The sequence below is a fragment of the Rhinoderma darwinii genome, chromosome 13, assembly GCF_050947455.1.
Source record: "Rhinoderma darwinii isolate aRhiDar2 chromosome 13, aRhiDar2.hap1, whole genome shotgun sequence".
Taxonomy (NCBI): Eukaryota; Metazoa; Chordata; class Amphibia; order Anura; family Rhinodermatidae; genus Rhinoderma; species Rhinoderma darwinii.
The window spans coordinates 66,786,104-66,812,336 of NC_134699.1; the positions used below are offsets into that span (position 1 = coordinate 66,786,104).

A 26,233-nucleotide genomic window follows, 5' to 3' on the forward strand; every position below is an offset into this window, starting at 1 on the left:
TCCTGTATGTATATACCGTGCCCTCCTCCTCCTGTATGTATATACCGTGCCCTCCTCCTCCTGTATGTATATACAGTGCCCCTTCTTCCTCCTGTATGTATATACCGTGCCCCTTCTTCCTCCTGTATGTATATACCGTGCCCCTTCTTCCTCCTGTATGTATATACCGTGCCCCTTCTTCCTCCTGTATGTATATACCGTGCCCCTTCTTCCTCCTGTATGTATATACCGTGCCCCTTCTTCCTCCTGTATGTATATACCGTGCCCCTTCTTCCTCCTGTATGTATATACCGTGCCCCTTCTTCCTCCTGTATGTATATACAGTGCCCCTTCTTCCTCCTGTATGTATATACAGTGCCCCTTCTTCCTCCTGTATGTATATACAGTGCCCCTTCTTCCTCCTGTATGTATATACAGTGCCCCTTCTTCCTCCTGTATGTATATACAGTGCCCCTTCTTCCTCCTGTATGTATATACCGTGCCCTCCTCCTCCTGTATGTATATACCGTGCCCTCCTCCTCCTGTATGTATATACCGTGCCCCACTCCTGTATGTATATACAGTGCCCCCTCACCACATACGTATATACCGTGCCCTCCTCCTCCTGTATGTATATACCGTGCCCTCCTCCTCCTGTATGTATATACCGTGCCCCCCTCCTCCTGTATGTATATACCGTGCCCCCCTCCTCCTGTATGTATATACCGTGCCCCCCTCCTCCTGTATGTATATACCGTGCCCCCCTCCTCCTGTATGTATATACCGTGCCCCCCTCCTCCTGTATGTATATACCGTGCCCCCCTCCTCCTGTATGTATATACCGTGCCCCCCTCCTCCTGTATGTATATACCGTGCCCTCCTCCTCCTGTATGTATATACCGTGCCCTCCTCCTCCTGTATGTATATACCGTGCCCCCCTCCTCCTGTATGTATATACCGTGCCCCCCTCCTCCTGTATGTATATACCGTGCCCCCCTCCTCCTGTATGTATATACCGTGCCCCCCTCCTCCTGTATGTATATACCGTGCCCCCCTCCTCCTGTATGTATATACCGTGCCCCCCTCCTCCTGTATGTATATACCGTGCCCCCCTCCTCCTGTATGTATATACTGTGCCCCCCTCCTCCTGTATGTATATACCGTGCCCCCCTCCTCCTGTATGTATATACCGTGCCCTCCTCCTCCTGTATGTATATACCGTGCCCTCCACCTATATGTATATACCGTGCCCTCCACCTGTATGTATATACCGTGCCCTCCACCTGTATGTATATACAGTGCCCCTTCTTCCTCCTGTATGTATATACCGTGCCCCCCTCCTCCTGTATGTATATACCGTGCCCTCCTCCTCCTGTATGTATATACCGTGCCCTCCTCCTCCTGTATGTATATACCGTGCCCTCCACCTGTATGTATATACAGTGCCCCTTCTTCCTCCTGTATGTATATACCGTGCCCTCCTCCTCCTGTATGTATATACCGTGCCCTCCTCCTCCTGTATGTATATACCGTGCCCTCCTCCTCCTGTATGTATATACCGTGCCCTCCTCCTCCTGTATGTATATACCGTGCCCTCCTCCTCCTGTATGTATATACCGTGCCCCCTCACCACATACGTATATACCGTGCCCTCCTCCTCCTGTATGTATATACCGTGCCCTCCTCCTCCTGTATGTATATACCGTGCCCTCCTCCTCCTGTATGTATATACCGTGCCCTCCTCCTCCTGTATGTATATACAGTGCCCCTTCTTCCTCCTGTATGTATATACCGTGCCCTCCTCCTCCTGTATGTATATACCGTGCCCTCCTCCTCCTGTATGTATATACCGTGCCCCTTCCTCCTCCTGTATGTATATACCGTGCCCCTTCCTCCTCCTGTATGTATATACCGTGCCCCTTCTTCCTCCTGTATGTATATACCGTGTCCCTTCTTCCTCCTGTATGTATATACCGTGCCCCTTCTTCCTCCTGTATGTATATACCGTGCCCCTTCTTCCTCCTGTATGTATATACCGTGCCCCTTCTTCCTCCTGTATGTATATACCGTGCCCCTTCTTCCTCCTGTATGTATATACCGTGCCCCTTCTTCCTCCTGTATGTATATACCGTGCCCCTTCTTCCTCCTGTATGTATATACCGTGCCCCTTCTTCCTCCTGTATGTATATACAGTGCCCCTTCTTCCTCCTGTATGTATATACAGTGCCCCTTCTTCCTCCTGTATGTATATACAGTGCCCCTTCTTCCTCCTGTATGTATATACAGTGCCCCTTCTTCCTCCTGTATGTATATACCCTGCCCTCCTCCTCCTGTATATATATATACTGTGCCCTCCTCCTGTGTATATATATATATATATACCGTGCCCTCCTCCTCCTGTATGTATATACCGTGCCCCACTCCTGTATGTATATACAGTGCCCCCTCACCACATACGTATATACCGTGCCCTCCTCCTCCTGTATGTATATACCGTGCCCTCCTCCTCCTGCATGTATATACCGTGCCCTCCTCCTCCTGTATGTATATACCGTGCCCCTTCTTCCTCCTGTATGTATATACCGTGCCCCTTCTTCCTCCTGTATGTATATACCGTGCCCCTTTTTCCTCCTGTATGTATATACCGTGCCCCTTCTTCCTCCTGTATGTATATACCGTGCCCCTTCTTCCTCCTGTATGTATATACAGTGCCCCTTCTTCCTCCTGTATGTATATACAGTGCCCCTTCTTCCTCCTGTATGTATATACAGTGCCCCTTCTTCCTCCTGTATGTATATACAGTGCCCCTTCTTCCTCCTGTATGTATATACAGTGCCCCTTCTTCCTCCTGTATGTATATACCGTGCCCTCCTCCTCCTGTATGTATATACCGTGCCCTCCTCCTGTATGTATATACCGTGCCCCACTCCTGTATGTATATACAGTGCCCCCTCACCACATACGTATATACCGTGCCCTCCTCCTCCTGTATGTATATACCGTGCCCTCCTCCTCCTTTATGTATATACCGTGCCCCCTCCTCCTGTATGTATATACCGTGCCCCCCTCCTCCTGTATGTATATACCGTGCCCCCCTCCTCCTGTATGTATATACCGTGCCCCCCTCCTCCTGTATGTATATACCGTGCCCCCCTCCTCCTGTATGTATATACCGTGCCCCCCTCCTCCTGTATGTATATACCGTGCCCTCCACCTGTATGTATATACAGTGCCCCTTCTTCCTCCTGTATGTATATACCGTGCCCCCCTCCTCCTGTATGTATATACCGTGCCCCCTCCTCCTGTATGTATATACCGTGCCCTCCTCCTCCTGTATGTATATACCGTGCCCTCCACCTGTATGTATATACAGTGCCCCTTCTTCCTCCTGTATGTATATACCGTGCCCTCCTCCTCCTGTATGTATATACCGTGCCCTCCTCCTCCTGTATGTATATACCGTGCCCTCCTCCTCCTGTATGTATATACCGTGCCCTCCTCCTCCTGTATGTATATACCGTGCCCTCCTCCTCCTGTATGTATATACCGTGCCCTCCTCCTCCTGTATGTATATACCGTGCCCTCCTCCTCCTGTATGTATATACCGTGCCCTCCTCCTCCTGTATGTATATACCGTGCCCTCCTCCTCCTGTATGTATATACCGTGCCCCCTCACCACATACGTATATACCGTGCCCTCCTCCTCCTGTATGTATATACCGTGCCCTCCTCCTCCTGTATGTATATACAGTGCCCCTTCTTCCTCCTGTATGTATATACCGTGCCCTCCTCCTCCTGTATGTATATACCGTGCCCTCCTCCTCCTGTATGTATATACCGTGCCCCTTCTTCCTCCTGTATGTATATACAGTGCCCCCTTACCACGTACGTATATACAGTGCCCCCCTCCTGTATGTATATACAGTGCCCCTTACCACGTACGTATATAACGTGCCCCGCTCCTGTATGTATATACAGTGCCCCCTCACCACGTACGTATATACCATGCCCTCCTCTATGTATATACCGTGCTCCCTCACCACATACGTATATACCGTGCCCCCTCACCACATACGTATATACTGTGCCCCCCTCCTGTATGTATATACAGTGCCCCCTCACCACGTACGTATATACCATGCCCTCCTCTATGTATATACCGTGCCCCCCTCACCACATACGTATATACCGTGCCCCCCTCCTGTATGTATATACAGTGCCCCCTTACAACGTACGTATATACCGTGCCCCGCTCCTATATGTATATACAGTGCCCCCTCACCACGTACGTATATACCGTGCCCCCTCACCACGTACGTATATACCGTGCCCCCCTCCTGTATGTATATACAGTGCCCCCTTACGTATGTATATACCGTGCCCTCCTCCTCCTGTATGTATATACAGTGCCCCTTCTTCCTCCTGTATGTATATACCGTGCCCTCCTCCTCCTGTATGTATATACCGTGCCCTCCTCCTCCTGTATGTATATACCGTGCCCTCCTCCTCCTGTATATATATACCGTGCCCTCCTCCTCCTCCTGTATATATATACCGTGCCCTCCTCCTCCTGTATGTATATACCGTGCCCCACTCCTGTATGTATATACAGTGCCCCCTCACCACATACGTATATACCGTGCCCTCCTCCTCCTGTATGTATATACCGTGCCCTCCTCCTCCTGTATGTATATACCGTGCCCTCCTCCTCCTGTATGTATATACCGAGCCCTCCTCCTCCTGTATGTATATACCGTGCCCCCCTCCTCCTGTATGTATATACCGTGCCCCCCTCCTCCTGTATGTATATACCGTGCCCCCCTCCTCCTGTATGTATATACCGTGCCCCCTCCTCCTGTATGTATATACCGTGCCCCCCTCCTCCTGTATGTATATACCGTGCCCTCCTCCTGTATGTATATACCGTGCCCTCCACCTGTATGTATATACAGTGCCCCTTCTTCCTCCTGTATGTATATACCGTGCCCCTTCTTCCTCCTGTATGTATATACCGTGCCCCTTCTTCCTCCTCTATGTATATACAGTGCCCCTTCTTCCTCCTCTATGTATATACCGTGCCCTCCTCCTCCTGTATGTATATACCGTGCCCTCCTCCTCCTGTATGTATATACCGTGCCCTCCTCCTCCTGTATGTATATACCGTGCCCTCCTCCTCCTGTATGTATATACCGTGCCCTCCTCCTCCTGTATGTATATACCGTGCCCTCCTCCTCCTGTATGTATATACCGTGCCCTCCTCCTCCTGTATGTATATACCGTGCCCTCCTCCTCCTGTATGTATATACCGTGCCCTCCTCCTCCTGTATGTATATACCGTGCCCCCTCACCACATACGTATATACCGTGCCCTCCTCCTCCTGTATGTATATACCGTGCCCTCCTCCTCCTGTATGTATATACCGTGCCCTCCTCCTCCTGTATGTATATACCGTGCCCCCCTCCTCCTCCTGTATGTATATACAGTGCCCCTTCTTCCTCCTGTATGTATATACCGTGCCCTCCTCCTCCTGTATGTATATACCGTGCCCTCCTCCTCCTGTATGTATATACCGTGCCCTCCTCCTCCTGTATGTATATACCGTGCCCCTTCCTCCTCCTGTATGTATATACCGTGCCCCTTCTTCCTCCTGTATGTATATACCGTGCCCCTTCTTCCTCCTGTATGTATATACCGTGCCCCTTCTTCCTCCTGTATGTATATACCGTGCCCCTTCTTCCTCCTGTATGTATATACCGTGCCCCTTCTTCCTCCTGTATGTATATACCGTGCCCCTTCTTCCTCCTGTATGTATATACCGTGCCCCTTCTTCCTCCTGTATGTATATACCGTGCCCCTTCTTCCTCCTGTATGTATATACCGTGCCCCTTCTTCCTCCTGTATGTATATACAGTGCCCCTTCTTCCTCCTGTATGTATATACAGTGCCCCTTCTTCCTCCTGTATGTATATACCCTGCCCTCCTCCTCCTGTATATATATATACTGTGCCCTCCTCCTGTGTGTATGTGTGTGTGTATATATATATATATATATATATATATATATATACCGTGCCCTCCTCCTCCTGTATGTATATACCGTGCCCCACTCCTGTATGTATATACAGTGCCCCCTCACCACATACGTATATACCGTGCCCTCCTCCTCCTGTATGTATATACCGTGCCCTCCTCCTCCTGTATGTATATACCGTGCCCTCCTACTGTATGTATATACCGTGCCCTCCTACTGTATGTATATACCGTGCCCTCCTCCTGTATGTATATACAGTGCCCTCCTCCTCCTGTATGTATATACCGTGCCCTCCTCCTCCTGTATGTATATACCGTGCCCTCCTCCTCCTGTATGTATATACCGTGCCCTCCTCCTCCTGTATGTATATACCGTGCCCTCCTCCTCCTGTATGTATATACCGTGCCCCGCTCCTGTATGTATATACAGTGCCCCCTCACCACATACGTATATACCGTGCCCTCCTTCTCCTGTATGTATATCCCGTTCCCTCCTTCTCCTGTATGTATATCCCGTTCCCTCCTTCTCCTGTATGTATATCCCGTTCCCTCCTTCTCCTGTATGTATATCCCGTTCCCTCCTTCTCCTGTATGTATATCCCGTTCCCTCCTTCTCCTGTATGTATATACCGTTCCCTCCTCCTCCTGTATGTGTATACCGTGCCCTCCTCCTCCTGTATGTGTATACCGTGCCCTCCTCCTCCTGTATGTATATACCGTGCCCTCCTCCTCCTGTATGTATATACCGTGCCCTCCTCCTCCTGTATGTGTATACCGTGCCCTCCTCCTCCTGTATGTATATACCGTGCCCTCCTCCTCCTGTATGTATATACCGTGCCCTCCTCCTCCTGTATGTATATACAGTGCCCCTTCTTCCTCCTGTATGTATATACCGTGCCCCCTCACCACGTACGTATATACCGTGCTCTCCTGTATGTATATACAGTGCCCCCTCACCACGTACGTATATACCGTGCCCCCCTCCTGTATGTATATACAGTGCCCCCTCACCACGTACGTATATACCGTGCCCTCCTCCTGTATGTATATACCGTGCCCCCTCACCACTACGTATATACCGTGCCCCCTTACCACATACGTATATACCGTGCCCCGCTCCTGTATGTATATACAGTGCCCCCTCACCATGTACGTATATACCGTGCCCCCCTCCTGTATGTATATACCGTGCCCCCTTACCACGTACGTATATACCGTGCCCCGCTCCTGTATGTATATACCGTGCCCTCCTCTTCCTGTATGTATATACCGTGCCCTCCTCTTCCTGTATGTATGTACCGTGCCCTCCTCTTCCTGTATGTATGTACCGTGCCCTCCTCCTCCTGTATGTATGTACCGTGCCCTCCTCCTCCTCCTGTATGTATATACCGTGCCCTCCTCCTGTATGTGTATACCGTGCCCCCCTCCTCCTGTATGTATGTATATAGTGTCTTCCTCCTCCTGTATGTATGTATATACAGTGTGCCTTCCTCCTCCTGTATGTATGTATATACAGTGCCCCTTCTTCCTCCTGTATGTATATACAGTGCCCCTTCTTCCTCCTGTATGTATATACAGTGGCCCTTCTTCCTCCTGTATGTATATACAGTGCCCCTTCTTCCTCCTGTATGTATATACAGTGCCCCTTCTTCCTCCTGTATGTATATACAGTGCCCCTTCTTCCTCCTGTATGTATATACAGTGCCCCTTCTTCCTCCTGTTTGTATATACAGTGCCCCTCCTTCCTCCTGTATGTATATACCTGCCCCCTCACGACGTATGTATACCTCTTCTCCTCCTCCGCCGACCCCCTTCTCCTCCGCCGCCGACCCCTTCTCCGACTCCTCCTCCGCCGACCCCTTCTCCGACTCCTCCTCCGCCGACCCCTTCTCCGCCGACCCCTCCTCCTCCGCCGCTGACCCCTCCTCCTCCGCCGCTGACCCCTCCTCCTCCGCCGCCGACCCCTCCTCCTCCGCCGCTGACCCCTCCTCCACCGCCGACCCCTCCTCCTCCGCCGCCGACCCCTCCTCCTCCGCCGCCGACCCCTCCGCCGCCGACCCCTCCTCCGCCGCCGACCCCCTCCTCCGCCGCCGACCCCCTCCTCCGCCGCCGACCCCCCTTCTCCTCCGCCGACCCCCCTTCTCCTCCGCCGACCCCCCTTCTCCTCCGCCGACCCCCCTTCTCCTCCGCCGACCCCCCTTCTCCTCCGCCGACCCCCCTTCTCCTCCGCCGACCCCCCTTCTCCTCCGCCGACCCCCCTTCTCCTCCGCCGACCCCCCTTCTCCTCCGCCGACCCCCCTTCTCCTCCGCCGACCCCCCTTCTCCTCCGCCGACCCCCCTTCTCCTCCGCCGACCCCTTCTCCTCCTCCTCCGCCGACCTCCTCCTCCGCCGACCCCCTTCTCCTCCGCCGACACCCCTCCTCCTCCGCCGACACCCCTCCTCCTCCGCCGACACCCCTCCTCCTCCGCCGACCCCCTTCTCCTCCGCCGACCCCCATTCTCCTCCTCCTCCTCCTCCATATGTAGTTTACTAGGTACATAAATGTGTATTTGCATCATTTTTACACTTGCACATGATAACCTATATGGCCACCATAACCTCTCCACCACGGGCTAACACCCAGCTCTAATATATATATATATATATATATATATATATATATATATATATATATATATATATATATATATATACATACAGTATCTCCGGAATAAAAGCTGTTCTGTGTTTTGCGTCCTCGGTTATTATTGACTCTTCTCTGCTGTGCAGTGTCAGGTGCGCCCCCCCCAATCATCATGGCTGCCGATAGTGAAGAGCGAGAAGAAGATGGAAGCCAAGAAACCGTCTCCAGCGGAAATATCCTGGAAACATTCACAGAAAGTAAAGAGACCCGAGCACTGATTGTCAGCCTGCGGGACGTGTGTGAGGAGCTGGTGAGCAGGGAGGTCTGTACTCAGAGGTTCATAGGTGAGCAGCCCGGACCGAGGCCGTATCTATCTATCTCATGTCTGTCTATCTCATGTCTGTCTATCTCATGTCTGTCTATCTCATGTCTGTCTATCTCATGTCTGTCTATCTCATGTCTGTCTATCTCATGTCTGTCTATCTCATGTCTGTCTATCTCATGTCTGTCTATCTCATGTCTGTCTATCTCATGTCTGTCTATCTCATGTCTGTCTATCTCATGTCTGTCTATCTCATGTCTGTCTATCTCATGTCTGTCTATCTCATGTCTGTCTATCTCATGTCTGTCTATCTCATGTCTGTCTATCTCATGTCTGTCTATCTCATGTCTGTCTATCTCATGTCTGTCTATCTCATGTCTGTCTATCTCATGTCTGTCTATCTCATGTCTGTCTATCTCATGTCTGTCTATCTCATGTCTGTCTATCTCATGTCTGTCTATCTCATGTCTGTCTATCTCATGTCTGTCTATCTCATGTCTGTCTATCTCATGTCTGTCTATCTCATGTCTGTCTATCTCATGTCTGTCTATCTCATGTCTGTCTATCTCATGTCTGTCTATCTCATGTCTGTCTATCTCATGTCTGTCTATCTCATGTCTGTCTATCTCATGTCTGTCTATCTCATGTCTGTCTATCTCATGTCTGTCTATCTCATGTCTGTCTATCTCATGTCTGTCTATCTCATGTCTGTCTATCTCATGTCTGTCTATCTCATGTCTGTCTATCTCATGTCTGTCTATCTCATGTCTGTCTATCTCATGTCTGTCTATCTCATGTCTGTCTATCTCATGTCTGTCTATCTCATGTCTGTCTATCTCATGTCTGTCTATCTCATGTCTGTCTATCTCATGTCTGTCTATCTCATGTCTGTCTATCTCATGTCTGTCTATCTCATGTCTGTCTATCTCATGTCTGTCTATCTCATGTCTGTCTATCTCATGTCTGTCTATCTCATGTCTGTCTATCTCATGTCTGTCTATCTCATGTCTGTCTATCTCATGTCTGTCTATCTCATGTCTGTCTATCTCATGTCTGTCTATCTCATGTCTGTCTATCTCATGTCTGTCTATCTCATGTCTGTCTATCTCATGTCTGTCTATCTCATGTCTGTCTATCTCATGTCTGTCTATCTCATGTCTGTCTATCTCATGTCTGTCTATCTCATGTCTGTCTATCTCATGTCTGTCTATCTCATGTCTGTCTATCTCATGTCTGTCTATCTCATGTCTGTCTATCTCATGTCTGTCTATCTCATGTCTGTCTATCTCATGTCTGTCTATCTCATGTCTGTCTATCTCATGTCTGTCTATCTCATGTCTGTCTATCTCATGTCTGTCTATCTCATGTCTGTCTATCTCATGTCTGTCTATCTCATGTCTGTCTATCTCATGTCTGTCTATCTCATGTCTGTCTATCTCATGTCTGTCTATCTCATGTCTGTCTATCCCATGTCTGTCTATCCCATGTCTATCTCTCCATTACACTGTTGTCGTCGTCTTCTTTGTGGTGACTGTTTTCGCTCTTGTCCTGTGAGACTTATTGTCTGTGTATTTCTCTGCAGTGATAATGGACACGTATCAGGAGCAGCCTCATCTCTTAGATCAACATCTAGGTAAGCTAATCTGTTATACCTACGGACGAGGACACTCTCCGTCCAATCCGTTCTTTTCTCCGGTCAGCCTGCAGCGTGCCCAGGAGCTTCAGGTTTTGCATCAGATGTAGAGCCACAGGTTGGAGACCATTGCCCTATAGAATGGGGACTTTTTTTAACTCTCGAATTTTAAAGGTACATCGCATGGAAATTGACGAATGCCGTAAAGGGGTTGAAAACTTCTTTTGTTATGGTCTATTAGGGCATATTGATGTCATAGGGGTTGTGAGCCCTTTATATGACCAGAGTAGAGAACCACTGACCAGCAGACTCGAGTCAACAATGTTTTACATGATAGGCCGCCATGAATAAGGACATACATAGCTGTATGTCTAGTATCAGCGCGTATATGAAAGTTGTCGTCCACTAGGAATTACCCCTCTCCGTCACTCATTATGGTAATCCTTAGAAAATAAAATTCCCTTGTGCTGTTTATACCTCAGAGTAGTTTTTCGCAGAGCTGACTGGTAGGTGGCGCCAGAGTCACTTGGACTGTTTCTAATACCCTCATGCTTTATATTCTCTTGCAGAGTGGATGTTGGAGCTGTTACTAGAAATTGTGCGAGACAAAACCTCTCCGCCTGTTCTCATCCATCTGGGATTTAAATTCCTCTATATCATTTCTAAGGTAACTTGTCTCCTTGTGTTTCGGTGACACTTCAGCCGTGAACCTGCAACTTCAACTTTGCGTTTTTTTGGTGGTGCCCCTCGACTGTGGCTCATATAAGCCCCCCCCCCCCCCCCAACATACTTGTATTAAAGGGAAGGTGTCATGAAATGGTTTATTTTTTTATCATATTGCTTCTAATATGATATTAACAAATTTTATTTGTGTTCTCATGTTTTGCTTTGTTCTTACTTTTACTTCTCTATGGGCACTGCCATTTTTTTCATCTCTATGTGTATGGAGCCGTTCCATTCTCTGCAGCATACGCCGTCTGTGTGGGAACGGCGCATTCACCGCTTCCTCACAGACTAAAACGAAGCTCGTTCGCAGAGCGAATCTGGCGCCATTTTCATGTGGACCGGAAGCCGCTGCCGGACAGTAAGATGACGGCTTCCGGCCATATGTTCAAGGAATAGGCGCGGCGGCAGGAGCAGGTAAGTTATGTTTGTGTATGTGATGTGTGTATTATGTTCATGTGATACTGTCTGCTGAGCCCTGTATCTAATCCTCCTACACTGTGCATTCGCTCAGAAAATGGCGGCACACAATGTAGGAGGTTTGAAGATTCAACCCCTTCCTTCTCCTGGCACTAGCCAGGATAAAGGAGGGGGGATTCTGTGAGGACACTAGAGCGAGTGTGTCTACCCCAAATTTGCAGCATAAAGCAATGAGGTTGCTTTACCACATTGACGATGCTGCAATTTTGGGAACTGCTCCCTCTAGTGGCCAGCACATGGAAATGTTATAAATTAGAATATAATTTATAATACTTCCTGACTTGTGAAAAAATTAAAGAAATTAAAACAATGTGTAATCACTTACATAAATGTTTAACAAAAAAATTTTTTTTTATTTCTAACGACACATTCCCTTTAATCTCAGCTGCCTATTGCAACCACAAGGGAGCGAACTCTATGCACTTTGCATATATAGAGATTGCCTCCTAGTGGTGGCTGCAGGTAACTACTTTTTTACTGGTTTGAGGGGTGTTTTAAAGTCCCTTTTTTGCCTCGGTTTTGTTAGAATTAAATGGCAGTGGAGGGTGCGCTGTAAATAAAGCTGGCTGTCCTGAAAAACTGGGCCTCTTCTGTACACTGTTTTATTGAATGTAAATATGTTGAATTGGTTCTTGAATTTGTATTCCCCCCACTACAGGGGGGGGGGGAATACATTCCCTGAGTATAGGGTCTCTTCTGGGGCCCCCCACAATGAGCTTTCCCCCGTTACTGCAGTTAAAGTGACAGATGTGTTTTCCGGCAGGTTCGGGGCTATAAGATTTTCCTCCGCCTCTTCCCACATGAGGTTGTTGACGTCCATCCGGTGCTTGAAATGATCTCGCTACAGAATCCTGCAGATCACGAGGTGAGACCAGGTCCAGTGTGATCAGAACAATCATAGGATGATATTATAGTCCCTACTTACATTGTATTCACAGCTGTAATATAACTGGTGCTGGATTATGGACGTTACCTCTTATTATAACCAGGGGGGAATGTGTCGCGCTGTCGAGGATTTCGCTTTTCAGTTGCGGTGACATTGGGGGGCTCTCTCTATAGAGCTATTGATAAAGTACAAGGATGATCGGAGTCTAGGAGAATTCATGACACTTGGGGTGCAGGATGCTGACACTTGGGGTGCAGGATGCTGACACTTGGGGTGCAGGATGCTGACACTTGGGGTGCAGGATGCTGACACTTGGGGTGCAGGATGCTGACACTTGGGGTGCAGGATGCTGACACTTGGGGTGCAGGATAACGATACACTCACACTTGGGGTGCAGGATAACGATACACTCACACTTGGGTTGCAGGATAACGATACACTCACACTTGGGTTGCAGGATAACGATACACTCACACTTGGGGTGCAGGATAACGATACACTCACACTTGGGGTGCAGGATAACGATGCACTCACACTTGGGGTACAGGATAACGATACACTCACACTTGGGGTGCAGGATAACGATGCACTCACACTTGGGGTGCAGGATAACGATACATTCACACTTGGGGTGCAGGATAACGATACACTCACACTTGGGGTGCAGGATAATGATACACTCACACTTGGGGTGCAGGATAACGATACACTCACACTTGGGGTGCAGGATAACGATACACTCACACTTGGGGTGCAGGATAACGATACACTCACACTTGGGGTGCAGGATAACGATACACTCACACTTGGGGTGCAGGATAACGATACACTCACACTTGGGGTGCAGGATAACGATACACTCACACTTGGGGTGCAGGATAACGATACACTCACACTTGGGGTGCAGGATAACGATACACTCACACTTGGGGTGCAGGATAACGATACACTCACACTTGGGGTGCAGGATAACGATACACTGACACTTGGGGTACAGGATGCTGACACTTGGGGTACAGGATGCTGACACTTGGGGTACAGGATGCTGACACTTGGGGTGCAGGATGCTGACACTTGGGGTGCAGGATGCTGACACACTCTCACTTGGGGTACAGGATAATGATACGCTGACACTTGGGGTACAGGATAATGATACGCTGACACTTGGGGTACAGGATAATGACATACAATCTCAAATTCACTCATTCCTGTTACAAAAATAATGTGTCGCGCTGTCGAGGATTTAGCTTTTCAGTTGCGGTGATATTGGGGGGCTCTCTCTATAGAGCTATTGATAAAGTACAAGGATGATCGGAGTCTAGGAGAATTCATGACACTTGGGGTGCAGGATGCTGACACTTGGGGTGCAGGATGCTGACACTTGGGGTGCAGGATGCTGACACTTGGGGTGCAGGATGCTGACACTTGGGGTGCAGGATGCTGACACTTGGGGTGCAGGATGCTGACACTTGGGGTGCAGGATGCTGACACTTGGGGTGCAGGATGCTGACACTTGGGGTGCAGGATGCTGACACTTGGGGTGCAGGATGCTGACACTTGGGGTGCAGGATGCTGACACTTGGGGTGCAGGATGCTGACACACTCTCACTTGGGGTGCAGGATAATGATACACTGACACTTGGGGTGCAGGATGCTGACACTTGGGGTGCAGGATGCTGACACTTGGGGTGCAGGATGCTGACACTTGGGGTGCAGGATGCTGACACTTGGGGTGCAGGATGCTGACACTTGGGGTGCAGGATGCTGACACTTGGGGTGCAGGATAATGATACACTCTCACTTGGGGTACAGGATAATGATACACTCTCACTTGGGGTACAGGATAATGATACACTCTCACTTGGGGTACAGGATAATGATACACTCTCACTTGGGGTACAGGATAATGATACACTCTCACTTGGGGTACAGGATAATGATACACTCTCACTTGGGGTACAGGATAATGATACACTCTCACTTGGGGTACAGGATAATGATACACTCTCACTTGGGGTACAGGATAATGATACACTCACACTTGGGGTACAGGATAATGACATACAATCTCAAATTCACTCATTCCTGTTACAAAAATAATATGGTGTTCTTGGATCTAGAACTCAAAGGAACAGGAGAGCAGTTACACACCAAACCTTCCGCAAACCAGTATCAGGCAATACAATTCTGCATGCCAAAAGTAACCAAGACAGACCATCACGTCTATCTCAGTGGGTGAGATATTTAGAGCCTAACGGAATTGCAGCTCCCATAGCAATTATAAATTGGAACCACAACTAATTTCTGACAGATTGCACAAAAGAGGGTACCCCAATTGGACCCTTAAAAGAGCCGACTCCATTACCTCAAAAAAAAAAAAGATTTATTATTCGAATCCAATCTTCCCACAAAATCTGATCCAAATAAACCAACCTTAATACTTCAACGTAGTAATCGGTTCACTGAAATAAAAGGAATCCTTTGTAAATACTTCCCCATCTTGATGGAAGACGATCTATTGGAGAACATCCTTAGAATAGTGGCACGAGAAGCTCCTTCCCTTGGCCTCTCTCTGTCTCCTTCCATCTTCTCCTCCGAGGAGACCAAAACTACTTGGTTAGATCACAAGGGGTTTTGTTAGATGCGGCTCCAACCCTTGTAAAATATGCTCCTACGTTAATCCCCAAAAAGTTTTTTCAGATTCCGATGACACCAATACTTTTTCAATAAAAAATTATATTACCTGTAATAGCGAGTCAGTGATCGACGTCCTCGAGTGTGGTGAATATAATCTGAAATATATCGGATGTACAAGTCGCAAATGCAAAACCAGAATATTGGAACATCCAGGCTATATTAGAAACCCAAATATCAGCAGCATTTCCAACGCCGCAAAACATTTTATAAACCGCCAGAACAGATCCACTACCGCATTCAAATGCTACGCCGTAGAAAAAATCCATACCCCCAAACGCGGTGGCGATCCTAAACATAAAATACTAGGGAGAGAAGCCTTCTGGATATACAGACTCAAGACAAGATTTCCCAAGGGCCTCAATCTCAAACAAGAATTAATGTTCCGTTATTAGACACAAATCAGCACTTGTTATCGACAGAGGAGTATTGGTTGGCAAGAAAATTGTACCGATTAATACATCAAAGGCACTTTTTTAGTCAGGAAGAGAATCTCTAATCAGAGGCGTAGCTAGGTTCTCCAGCACCCGGGGCAAAGATTCAGTTTGGCGCCCCCCCCCCCGACCTCTTTCCCAACATCTCCTTCCCCCTCGCCGTGTTTGTTTTCTCTACCACTCGACGTGTCATTTCTTTTTATGTAACGCGAGCATAAAATCATTTGTACATTTTACAAGTAATATGGTTCTATACACAACACCAGAACCAAGCTCAGTACATATATACAGCACCAGCACAAATACAGCTCAATTTAGTGCAACCCCTGCCGTATAGGTGTGTACGGCGTAAAACTACAGCTCCCAGCATGGCCCGAACAATGGTAAGGATATGCTGGGAGATGCGGTATCACAAAAAATAAATCCTATCATAATCACACCACCCATCATCTCGCTGCAGATCATACAGAGACTACAGTGCTGATTAGAGGCAGAATAAACATTTACATCAAGTGACTCACCGGTGACGTCTCAGATTCTAGTTCTTTTTCTCCATCCGGTCCAGACCTCTATGATGAATTCTCCCGGTCACAGACCATTTCTGCAGTTTGCCGCTCACATGTCTTCAGCTTCTCACTTTTCCAACATTTCTACACCTATAAATAAAGATAAGTTCTCATTATACCACACACTACGCCCCTAAATATAATAGTGCCATACACTGCACCTCTAATTATAATAGCACCATACACCATTACCCCCACACACACACTGTGCCCCCTGTAGATAGTGCCCCCATATAGCCCACCCCTGTATATAGTGTCCCACAAATAACTCCCCCTATAGTGCTCTACAGATAGCCCACCCCTGTATATAGTCCCCCTGTAGATATAGCCCACCCCTGTATATAGTGCTCCACAGATAGCTCACCCCTGTATATAGCCCCCTGGAGATATAGCCCACCCTTGTATATAGTGCTCTACAGATAGCCCCCCTGTAGATATAGCCCACCCCTGTATATAGTGCTCCACAGATAGCTCACCCCTGTATATAGCCCCCTGGAGATATAGCCCACCCTTGTATATAGTGCTCTACAGATAGCCCCCCTGTAGATATAGCCCACCCCTGTATATAGTTCTCCACAGATAGCCCACCCCTGTATATAGCCCCCTGTAGCTATAGCCCACCCCTGTATATAGTGCTCTACAGATAGCCCACCCCTGTATATAGCCCCCTGTAGATATAGCCCACCCCTGTATATAGTGCTCCACATATAGTCCGCCCCTGTATATAGTGTTTCACAGTCCACCCCTGTATATAGTGCTCCACAGATAGCCCACCCCTGTATATACTATATACAGGGGTGGACTATATGTACAGGGGTGGGCTATACATACAGGGGGCTATATACAGGGGTGGGCTTTGTGTAGAGCACTATAGGGGGAGTTATTTGTGGGATACTATCTACAGGGGTGGGCTATATACCATATAGTTCCTCCTGTAGCTATAGCCCACCCCTGTATATGGTGCTCCATAGATAGCCCATCCCAGTAGATACACCCCCCCGTAGATAAAGTTCTCCCCCCCCCCCCCCCGTAGATAAAGCCCCCCTTGTAGATACAGCCACACACTTTTATTACAATTTAAAAAAAAACCTATTCAAACTCACCTTATTCCCGCTCCCACGCCGTCTGGCAGCCATGGAGACCTGCTCTCTTCTGCGCAGGTCTCCTGGGGGTTGAACGCAGCGTCTATGAAAGGCGCTGATTGGCTGGGCAGGATGACTTTCCCTATCAGTCACTCAGCGCCTTTCATCGACGGAAGCGTCACTGGTACAAAAGGTACCAGTCGCTTCACTCATCGAAAGGCGCTGAATGGCCGGGCATGGAACGTGCCCGGTCATTCATTGCTTCTAATTGTACCTGTGTCCTATAGACACAGGTACAATTATAGTGCAGGAGGAGGGGGCGCTGGCGACCCCCCTCTAAGCTGCGCCCGGGGCACATGCCCCGCCTGCCCCCCCTCCCCAGCTACGCCCCTGCTCTAATCTCTGTGATCATTGAACGCAAAATAGTGCCTCAAATTTACAAGGTAAAATGACAAATTGCAGTAATATACTGAATGCCATTCATATCACACATTACATAACGCTCCAATGATCCGTGTCCTGTCTGTGATTTTACGGCCTGCGGTCAGGGACGGGTCCTTAAAACCCGAGCCATAGACTTTTTACGGCTGAAGTATTAACTTGCTGCCCGAGCGATCGGGCAGCTGAATGTCGTGTCTCCGGCTGTCAGTGACGGCTGCTGAGTCTTACTAGACCCAGCACCGCCCTATTAGTGACAATGGTCACTATGAGAGGGCAGATCTCCCCTGTAACTGGGGCTGCTGTGCAGAAAGATGGTGTGTAAGAGAGAAAAAATATATAGAAAGTCCCCCAAAGGTCTTTTTTTACCTTTTGAGGGACAGAACATAGTAATAAAAAATTTAAAGTGCAAAAAAATTAATAATAAATACTCATTAAATACCCACCCCAAAAAAACGTTCCCCCCCCCCCCGCGAATCATTGTTGTAACGCTAGCGCTGACCCAATTACCCTAATATAGACATGTAATATATTAACATTTACGGTAGACAATGACGATCACAAATAAAAGGTCTATTTTAGGGTAAAACTATGTTATTACCCAAAAAAAAATAGCTGAAATGTAAAAAAGCTTATTTCTTTATTATTTTCAAACTTTATGAATAAAAATTCTAAAATAGCAAAAAAAAAAAGTGTATAAAAAAAGACACCTGCATTATCTACGGAAAAATCGTCGCAAAAATCACGTCGTTAGCCCAACAAATAAAAAAGTCATAGCCGTTTAACTAACACGTGCTAAAAATGGTTAAACGGTGTCTGGTCCTGAAGGCGCAAAGTAGCGCGGTCCTGAACTGGTTAAACTGAACTATAGTGGTGTTGACCGGCAATGTATTTAGCCAACCAGTATCTATTTCATTTTTATTTCTGCTGTATGATCCTAGGATGTTTACATGTACGTTTTTAGCCCTTTTTTCTTTATTGTTGCAATGTGAGTTTTCGGTGGTTCTAGAGGGTCTAAAATCCAGCAAACCGAATAATACCCCGAATGATACTAGTGGTCCTAGTGACTAATTAAAACTAAACCAGAACAAGAAACAAGTCACGACCAGGTGTTTGAAAAAATACAAATAATCTTTATTAAAGTCAATTAGACACATGGAGACAACGTATAACACTTAGACATAATAAAATGCCATGGACCCTCGAACACAAACGGAATCCGAACGTAAAAGCAGAGTAGCCCCCCAGATGTAAAAATGGTCTGACACAACCTATATATGGCTAAAGTGCATAAGTACATATTAATGAGCAGGTACTAGGCATGGTACGCTTTGCACAGATGAACACATAAATAAGTATAGAGAATATATATAAGGTACAATCTAAGTAAAAACGACATGTAAAGTAGTATACCTACACCTGCGTATAAGAAGATAAATAGGAGATCAAGACCAGGAGGGGGACCTCTGCTTAACCCAACGCGCGTTTCGCTGGTGCTTCGTCAGGGGTCTAAAATCCAGTCAAATAGCAATTTTCAATACAATCAAGATATATCTCTATCTCATGAGACACACTGGGGGTCTTCTGATGTTTATCATGTCTCTGTACTCGGCTGTGTTTCGGGGTTCAGCTCTTATGTTGTGTATTTCTCCTCAGACCTGGGAGACACGTTACATGCTGTTGCTGTGGTTGTCTATGACGTGTCTGATACCCTTTGACCTCTCACGTTTGGACGGAAACCTCTCTGTGGAGGGAGGACAGATACGTCGTTCTACCATGGATCACATACTGGAGATTGCCAAGGTCTGTCCTCTGTGACACCAGTATGTTGCTGTCCCCCCCCCCCCCGCCCCTCTGGCTGTGCGCGCTTCCCTGCCCCTCTGGCTGTGCGCGCTTCCCTGCCCCTCTGGCTGTGCGCGCTTCCCTGCCCCTCTGGCTGTGCGCGCTTCCCTGCCCCTCTGGCTGTGCGCGCTTCCCTGCCCCTCTGGCTGTGCGCGCTTCCCTGCCCCTCTGGCTGTGCGCGCTTCCCTGCCCCTCTGGCTGTGCGCGCTTCCCTGCCCCTCTGGCTGTGCGCGCTTCCCTGCCCCTCTGGCTGTGCGCGCTTCCCTGCCCCTCTGGCTGTGCGCGCTTCCCTGCCCCTCTGGCTGTGCGCGCTTCCCTGCCCCTCTGGCTGTGCGCGCCCCCCCCCGCCGCCCCTCTGGCTGTGCGCGCCCCCCCCCCCCGCCCCTCTGGCTGTGCGCGCGCTTCCCCCGCCCCTCTGGCTGTGCGCGCGCTTCCCCCGCCCCTCTGGCTGTGCGCGCGCTTCCCCCGCCCCTCTGGCTGTGCGCGCGCTTCCCCCGCCCCTCTGGCTGTGCGCGCGCTTCCCTGCCCCTCTGGCTGTGCGCGCTTCCCTGCCCCTCTGGCTGTGCGCGCCCCCCCCCGCCGCCCCTCTGGCTGTGCGCGCCCCCCCCGCCGCCCCTCTGGCTGTGCGCGCGCCCCCCCGCCCCTCTGGCTGTGCGCGCGCCCCCCCCCGCCCCTCTGGCTGTGCGCGCGCTTCCCCCGCCCCTCTGGCTGTGCGCGCGCTTCCCCCGCCCCTCTGGCTGTGCGCGCGCTTCCCCCGCCCCTCTGGCTGTGCGCGCGCTTCCCCCGCCCCTCTGGCTGTGCGCGCGCTTCCCCCGCCCCTCTGGCTGTGCGCGCGCTTCCCCCGCCCCTCTGGCTGTGCGCGCGCTTCCCCCGCCCCTCTGGCTGTGCGCGCGCTTCCCCCGCCCCTCTGGCTGTGCGCGCGCTTCCCTGCCCCTCTGGCTGTGCGCGCTTCCCTGCCCCTCTGGCTGTGCGCGCTTCCCTGCCCCTCTGGCTGTGGGCGCTTCCCCGCCCCTCTGGCTGTGGGCGCGCCCCTCTGGCTGTGCGCGCGCCCCCCCGCCCCTCTGGCTGTGCGCGCGCCCCCCCCTGCCACCCTGGCTGTGTGCGCCACCCTGGCTGTGTGTGCGCCACCCTGGCTGTGTGTGCGCCACCCTGGCTGTGTGTGCGCCACCCTGGCTGTGTGTGCGCCACCCTGGCTGTGTGTGCGCCACCCTGGCTGTGTGTGCGCGCCACCCTGGCTGTGTGTGCGCCCCTCTGGCTGTGTGTGCGCCCCTCTGGCTGTGTGTGCGCCCCTCTGGCTGTGTGCGTCACCCTGGCTGTGTGCGCCCCTCTGGCTGTGTGCGCCCCCCTGCCCCTCTGGCTGTGTGCGCCCCCCTGCCCCTCTGGCTGTGTGCGCCCCTCTGCCCCTCTGGCTGTGTGCGCCCCTCTGCCCCTCTGGCTGTGTGCACCCCTGCCCCCTTCTGTAGCTTTGGATTGATCACCGCTCGCTGTACATGCTGCTTCACCTGATTTGTTTTTTCTCATTACTTTAGTCCTATCTGCTGGTCAGCGATAAGGCTCGAGATTCTGCTGCGGTGCTGGTTTCTAAGTAAGTCCGTGCCGTCTTGTGAACCGACGTTGAAGCCACTTAGTAAAATATAAGGAAATCACTTCCATAACAATCCCCTTATATAATGTTATCAGAACCCTCCCTAAGAACTGTGGAAGAGATGAGGAGACGCTGCACATATTCTCTGTAGCCTGATGTACTACAATCGCCAGCAGATTTATATCGTCCTCTCAACTAATCGATTACGATACCAACATCATTGCTAAAAAATGACTAGTGTGGCCCATGTAGTGTTGTTCTCAGATCAGCCACTAGGTGGCAGCAGGTGCTCCCATAACTTGACATTAGTGTATATAAGTCGCTGCACGCGGCCTCCGGTCATCCTGAGAGTCGCCTCGTATAGAGCGCTCTTTGTGTAGACGTTACCGTGTACAGAGTATAAGTGACAGGCGGCTGGAGAGAACATATTACATTATATCTATACATAACAGGGAGAAATGTGTGAATTGTGGCGCCTGTATCACTATATACATGAATATGTCCCAGTCTTGCCAAGAGGACGTGTCACAGGGAATACCTACAAGACAACCACCGCAACATGGGAAAGTGTAACCTCAATGTGCGTCTATGGAAAGATGTGCCCGCGACCTTCCAACCATCACAACAGATCCAGCCGTATACATTTATTTGGGATGATTACAAGGTCACTTGAGATTTTTTCATAGGGTAACATTAAAGATGCCGCACGATCATCCCACAATTTTACTACAACCTGCAAGCAATCGATTAAGAGTTGCTGTGGAGCTCCGGCCAAGGCTCTTTTACATCGGCCAATTAAAGGGCAGACGCTCGTTCATCGGCTGATTGTATGTATGATTTATGCAGCAGAAAATAGTATGTGAATAATATTATGTAAACAAGGAGACGTATCCGAGACATGCTAGAAATGTACGGGGACGAGCGATCAGAGTATTGAGTGAAGCCCATGTCGGTCCGTGTAGGAGGACCCTCCGTTTAAGCCGCTGACGGGGGAGGAGTAGCTCCTTATAAGGGCTGTGCGATTTATGGGCTAAATCAAAATCACTAATTGAGCATGTAACCTCGATTAGGCCACCTCCTGTTTACATGCCACGCCCACTGTTATGTCACGCCATTGAATTAATATATATATCCCGCTGAGCCTGGTTTTCTACACAGTATAGTGCCTAATAAAATAAATACTCACCTAACCTTGAATTCCTCGGCGGGTCTCCTACGGTCTGTTCTGTGTGTGGCTTTGCGCAAACAGGAGCAACTAAGTCACTGCATCGAGCCTGTCTGCACCAGGGAGCTCACAGCCAGCATTACATAGTGAATGATGGAGCAGGGAGCTGATGGCTCCCTGCTCCACCAGTGGATTCAAGTGTATCTGCATCCTGAGGACGCAGATAGAGTTGGAAACTGGGACATAACAGAACCGGAAAGAGCGAAATGCACAAGATGATATCTATTTATCTGCCCTGAATTTCGGTTTTATTTTATTTATTTTTTCTTTATCAACAATTTTTATTAGAATATAAAACATTTTACGATACTTCAAAACTTTGCACGCAGTGCAATAAATTCAAGCTGTACAAATTTTACAGAGACATAAGATCAAAGGTAAGAGGTATCCTCCCAAACATGAAGGAAATCATAACACCCAATGACAAATAACCGCACAATATGTAGGGAAGCCAGTCCCGGAAAACAAGCAGCAGTGACATTTTTTAAGTGTTAATTTCAACACAAAGTGACACAAACACAGGACTGTTTAGATTGCCCAGCATTCCTCATTATTGTCACGGCTCTGGCTTATGGGGAGCTCCGGATCGGTGGTCCGACCTCTTATTGGTTACATGTGCCTATATCTCTCTAGTCCATGTCCACCGTGCTGCTCTCATATCCCTGTAGAACTAATGATTGTTACCCAACGTCTCCGCAGGTTTATCACTCGTCTGGACGTCAGACAGAAGAGGATGGACGATTTCTTGGACTGGTGTCTTGCTACATTATCGAAAGCCTCCTACCTGACCATCGAAGGGACCATCGCCATGGACGGGGTCCTGCAGGCCTTGGTATGTCACACCCGTCTTATGACTTCTAGTTCACATCTTCTGCTCTGCCCAACGTGATAAAACCAAGTCTTAGTCCAGTGTTGTGCGTTTTGCCACATGTTGGCGCACCCTGAGTGCCGGTGTTGGGTGTGGGAAGGCTAGAACTCTTAGGGTATGTGCACACGACCTATTTTCAGACGTAATGGAGGCGTTTTACGCCTCGAGTTACGCCTGAAAAGACGGCTCCAATACGTTGGCAAACATCTGCCCAGTGCTTGCAATGGATCTTACGATGTTCTGTGCAGACGACCTGTCATTTTACGCGTCGCTGTCAAAAGACGGCACGTAAAATTACAGCCTCGTCAAAGAAGTGCAGGACACTTCTTGGGACATAATTGGAGGCGTTTTTCCTTGACTCCAATGAAAACCAGCTCCAATTACGTCCGTAAAAGACGCTGCGAAAAACGCGAGTACTTGTAAAAACGTCTGAAATTCAGGAGCTGTTTCCTCTTGAAACCGCTCCGTAATTTCTGACGTATTTGGTGTTGTCGTGTGAACATAGCCTTACTGTACAGCGTCTTCCTTTTCAGCCCATAGGAAGTAGTCTAATTCACTCCCTTATGTATACGCATCAGCTATACTAAAGCGTAGAAGCACGGGCCATAAACTAAGCCCTTCCCCTTACTAGTTTGCTGAGTGCACAGAACTAGGGGCACCCTATTCTATATGGTAATTGCCAGCGAGGGAGTAATATCAACACAATTGTACCAGCTACATAGCAGTGTCCATACTAATGTGCCAGGCAGTGCCCCAGTAATACTAATACCCAATTGCTTTTATATCCTGCGTGGTCCTGTGCCCTTTTATAAGAGGGACATGTCGCAGCCACTCATATGCAGCGATCACTTCCTATGCTAGCCTTTGTTTTATAGGTTGTGTGAATTGCGGCGCTTCCTCTAGAGGGCGCTGCTGCTACAGTTTTGTAGAGGTGCAGGTTTGTGTGTTATGAAATGCTTCCTGTAGAGGGCGCCGTTTCTCTGCTTTTACTGCCCATTATGTTGTCAGAGGTAGAAAATTTCTGTCTTGAAGCTCTGTCACTTTCGGTATGAAATAAAGGTACAGTAAAATTCTCTGAATTCCAGTATCAATGGTATTTAAAGTGTAAGTAAAGTATCCTAAAACTTTTTACATGTCAGAAGTTTTGTTCGGGGTGGTCCTGAGCACTAAGACCGCACCGATCGCTAAAACGAAGCTGGAGAAGTGCTCGGGTGCTCCTTTGTTTCTGATCGGCTGTGCTCGGCTTTCCTCGGGGGGGGGGGGGGGTGTACGGGCTCAATATATGTGAAGCTCATGAGTCCTTTCACCACTCGTTCAGCTTTCTGAGGAAATCCGATCAGGAACTAAGGGGTGCGTTCATCTGAGCCCCTCTTGCTGCTTCGTTTTAGCGATGGGTGAAGGTCTCAGTTCTCGGACCCCCACCCATCAAAACTTTTGACGTGTCAAAAGTTTAGTTACCCATTAATGCGATCTTTAATGATCTGATCTATAATAACGATGTAAAATGTAGTTGTAAATGTAGAGAACCGCAGGAAGACCGATCCATCACAGCATTGTGCCCGACTAGCAGATGATCTGGATTATTACATCCCAGATTAAAGGCATTTCGATCTACGTTCTATTTTTATGGATTTCATCTTCTGTATCGGAAGAGGGACAAATACAAAAAAGTTGGGTGCAGACAATCCGATTGGTTGGTATTTCGCTCTGACTGGTAGGCAATAAGTCATCTGCTGGGATCTTTTGAAGGGGCTCTCCACTTTTGGTATCTCCTGTCCAGCGGCTGCTCTAGGGGGTCCCCCTTTAATCGACCGCTGGAGTTGCCCCTTTAAATGTGGACCCGGAGTATTGATGCCTGCAATCCACCAACCCCATAAAATGGTAATAAACCCTTCTCTCCCTGCATCGTGCAGCAACCTGCTGCTCCCGTCCTGTGACGGCTCCATAATCTGATAATTCTTCTTAAGGGTTTGGCCGCTGTCGGCTTCACCTGTTCATTAGCTGGATTGCGAAGCGATACTCTGCTTAAGTAACACTGAAACCCGGCCCGGCTGTGCCTCGCAGCAATGACTCTGCAGCACAAGCGTGCGCTTTACATGCTGATCTAATGGAAGTCATCAATGGGTTGTGAGAGTCTGGATTATACAAAACGTCTAAATGGCCAAGCCCTGACATTTATTTATTTATTTTTATATGACTTTGTATTCAAATTCCTCACCATTTTCAAGATCACTGCTTCCTATTGGTGAATATAAACACTTGTTTACTGAAAATTGGTCCTGACCTGATGTCTCACAGCTGAGGGTTTGTTACATTTTTTTCCAGTGTAGACAATCCTCTGTGAGGTAAACAAAGCAGCATCACGAATCCTATCTCCTATGCTGGTAGTTTGTTACAATGTATCGGTTCACGTAAAATGTATCTGTCTGGAGTCGCAGATGATTGTCTACACTGGATACTATTGTAACAAATCCTCAGTTGTGAGAATTATTCTGTACTAAACTTCTGGGTGTCAACGGGAATGTTTACAGTCACTGACGGTAAGCAGAGATCTTGAGAATTTATTGACATCGGACTGGACGAGCCCTTTAATTGCAAGCTCTTCAGTTACAGGATCTGTGGGGTCAGTCTGAGTGATGGAGATGATTGGATTGTTGTCCAGTCACATGTCCTGCTGAGAGGAAAGGGGGTGCTGGATAGGGGGATAGGGGTGTCCGTGGGACATTGGCCATCATGACTTTGATTTATTCCCCTCCACCAACTCATCCCCTCATTAAGGCCGGTGCAACAACCGGCCACCCTCCCCCCCTCCCTCCCCGGG

General features: G+C 48.9%; 1 protein-coding gene across 1 annotated transcript in view; it reads left to right on the forward strand.

Annotated features, from left to right (window-relative positions):
* TBCD (tubulin folding cofactor D) overlaps nucleotides 1-26,233 on the forward strand; it is a 124,480-nt gene that overhangs the window by 1,920 nt on the left and 96,327 nt on the right. Inside the window, exons 2-8 of the mRNA XM_075845899.1 lie at nucleotides 8,781-8,978; nucleotides 10,539-10,589; nucleotides 11,159-11,256; nucleotides 12,556-12,657; nucleotides 19,549-19,695; nucleotides 21,264-21,319; nucleotides 23,244-23,376. Of these exons, the coding sequence (XP_075702014.1) occupies nucleotides 8,807-8,978; nucleotides 10,539-10,589; nucleotides 11,159-11,256; nucleotides 12,556-12,657; nucleotides 19,549-19,695; nucleotides 21,264-21,319; nucleotides 23,244-23,376 (759 nt within the window). The 5' untranslated portion in view covers nucleotides 8,781-8,806. The remainder of the gene's footprint in view (nucleotides 1-8,780; nucleotides 8,979-10,538; nucleotides 10,590-11,158; nucleotides 11,257-12,555; nucleotides 12,658-19,548; nucleotides 19,696-21,263; nucleotides 21,320-23,243; nucleotides 23,377-26,233) is intronic.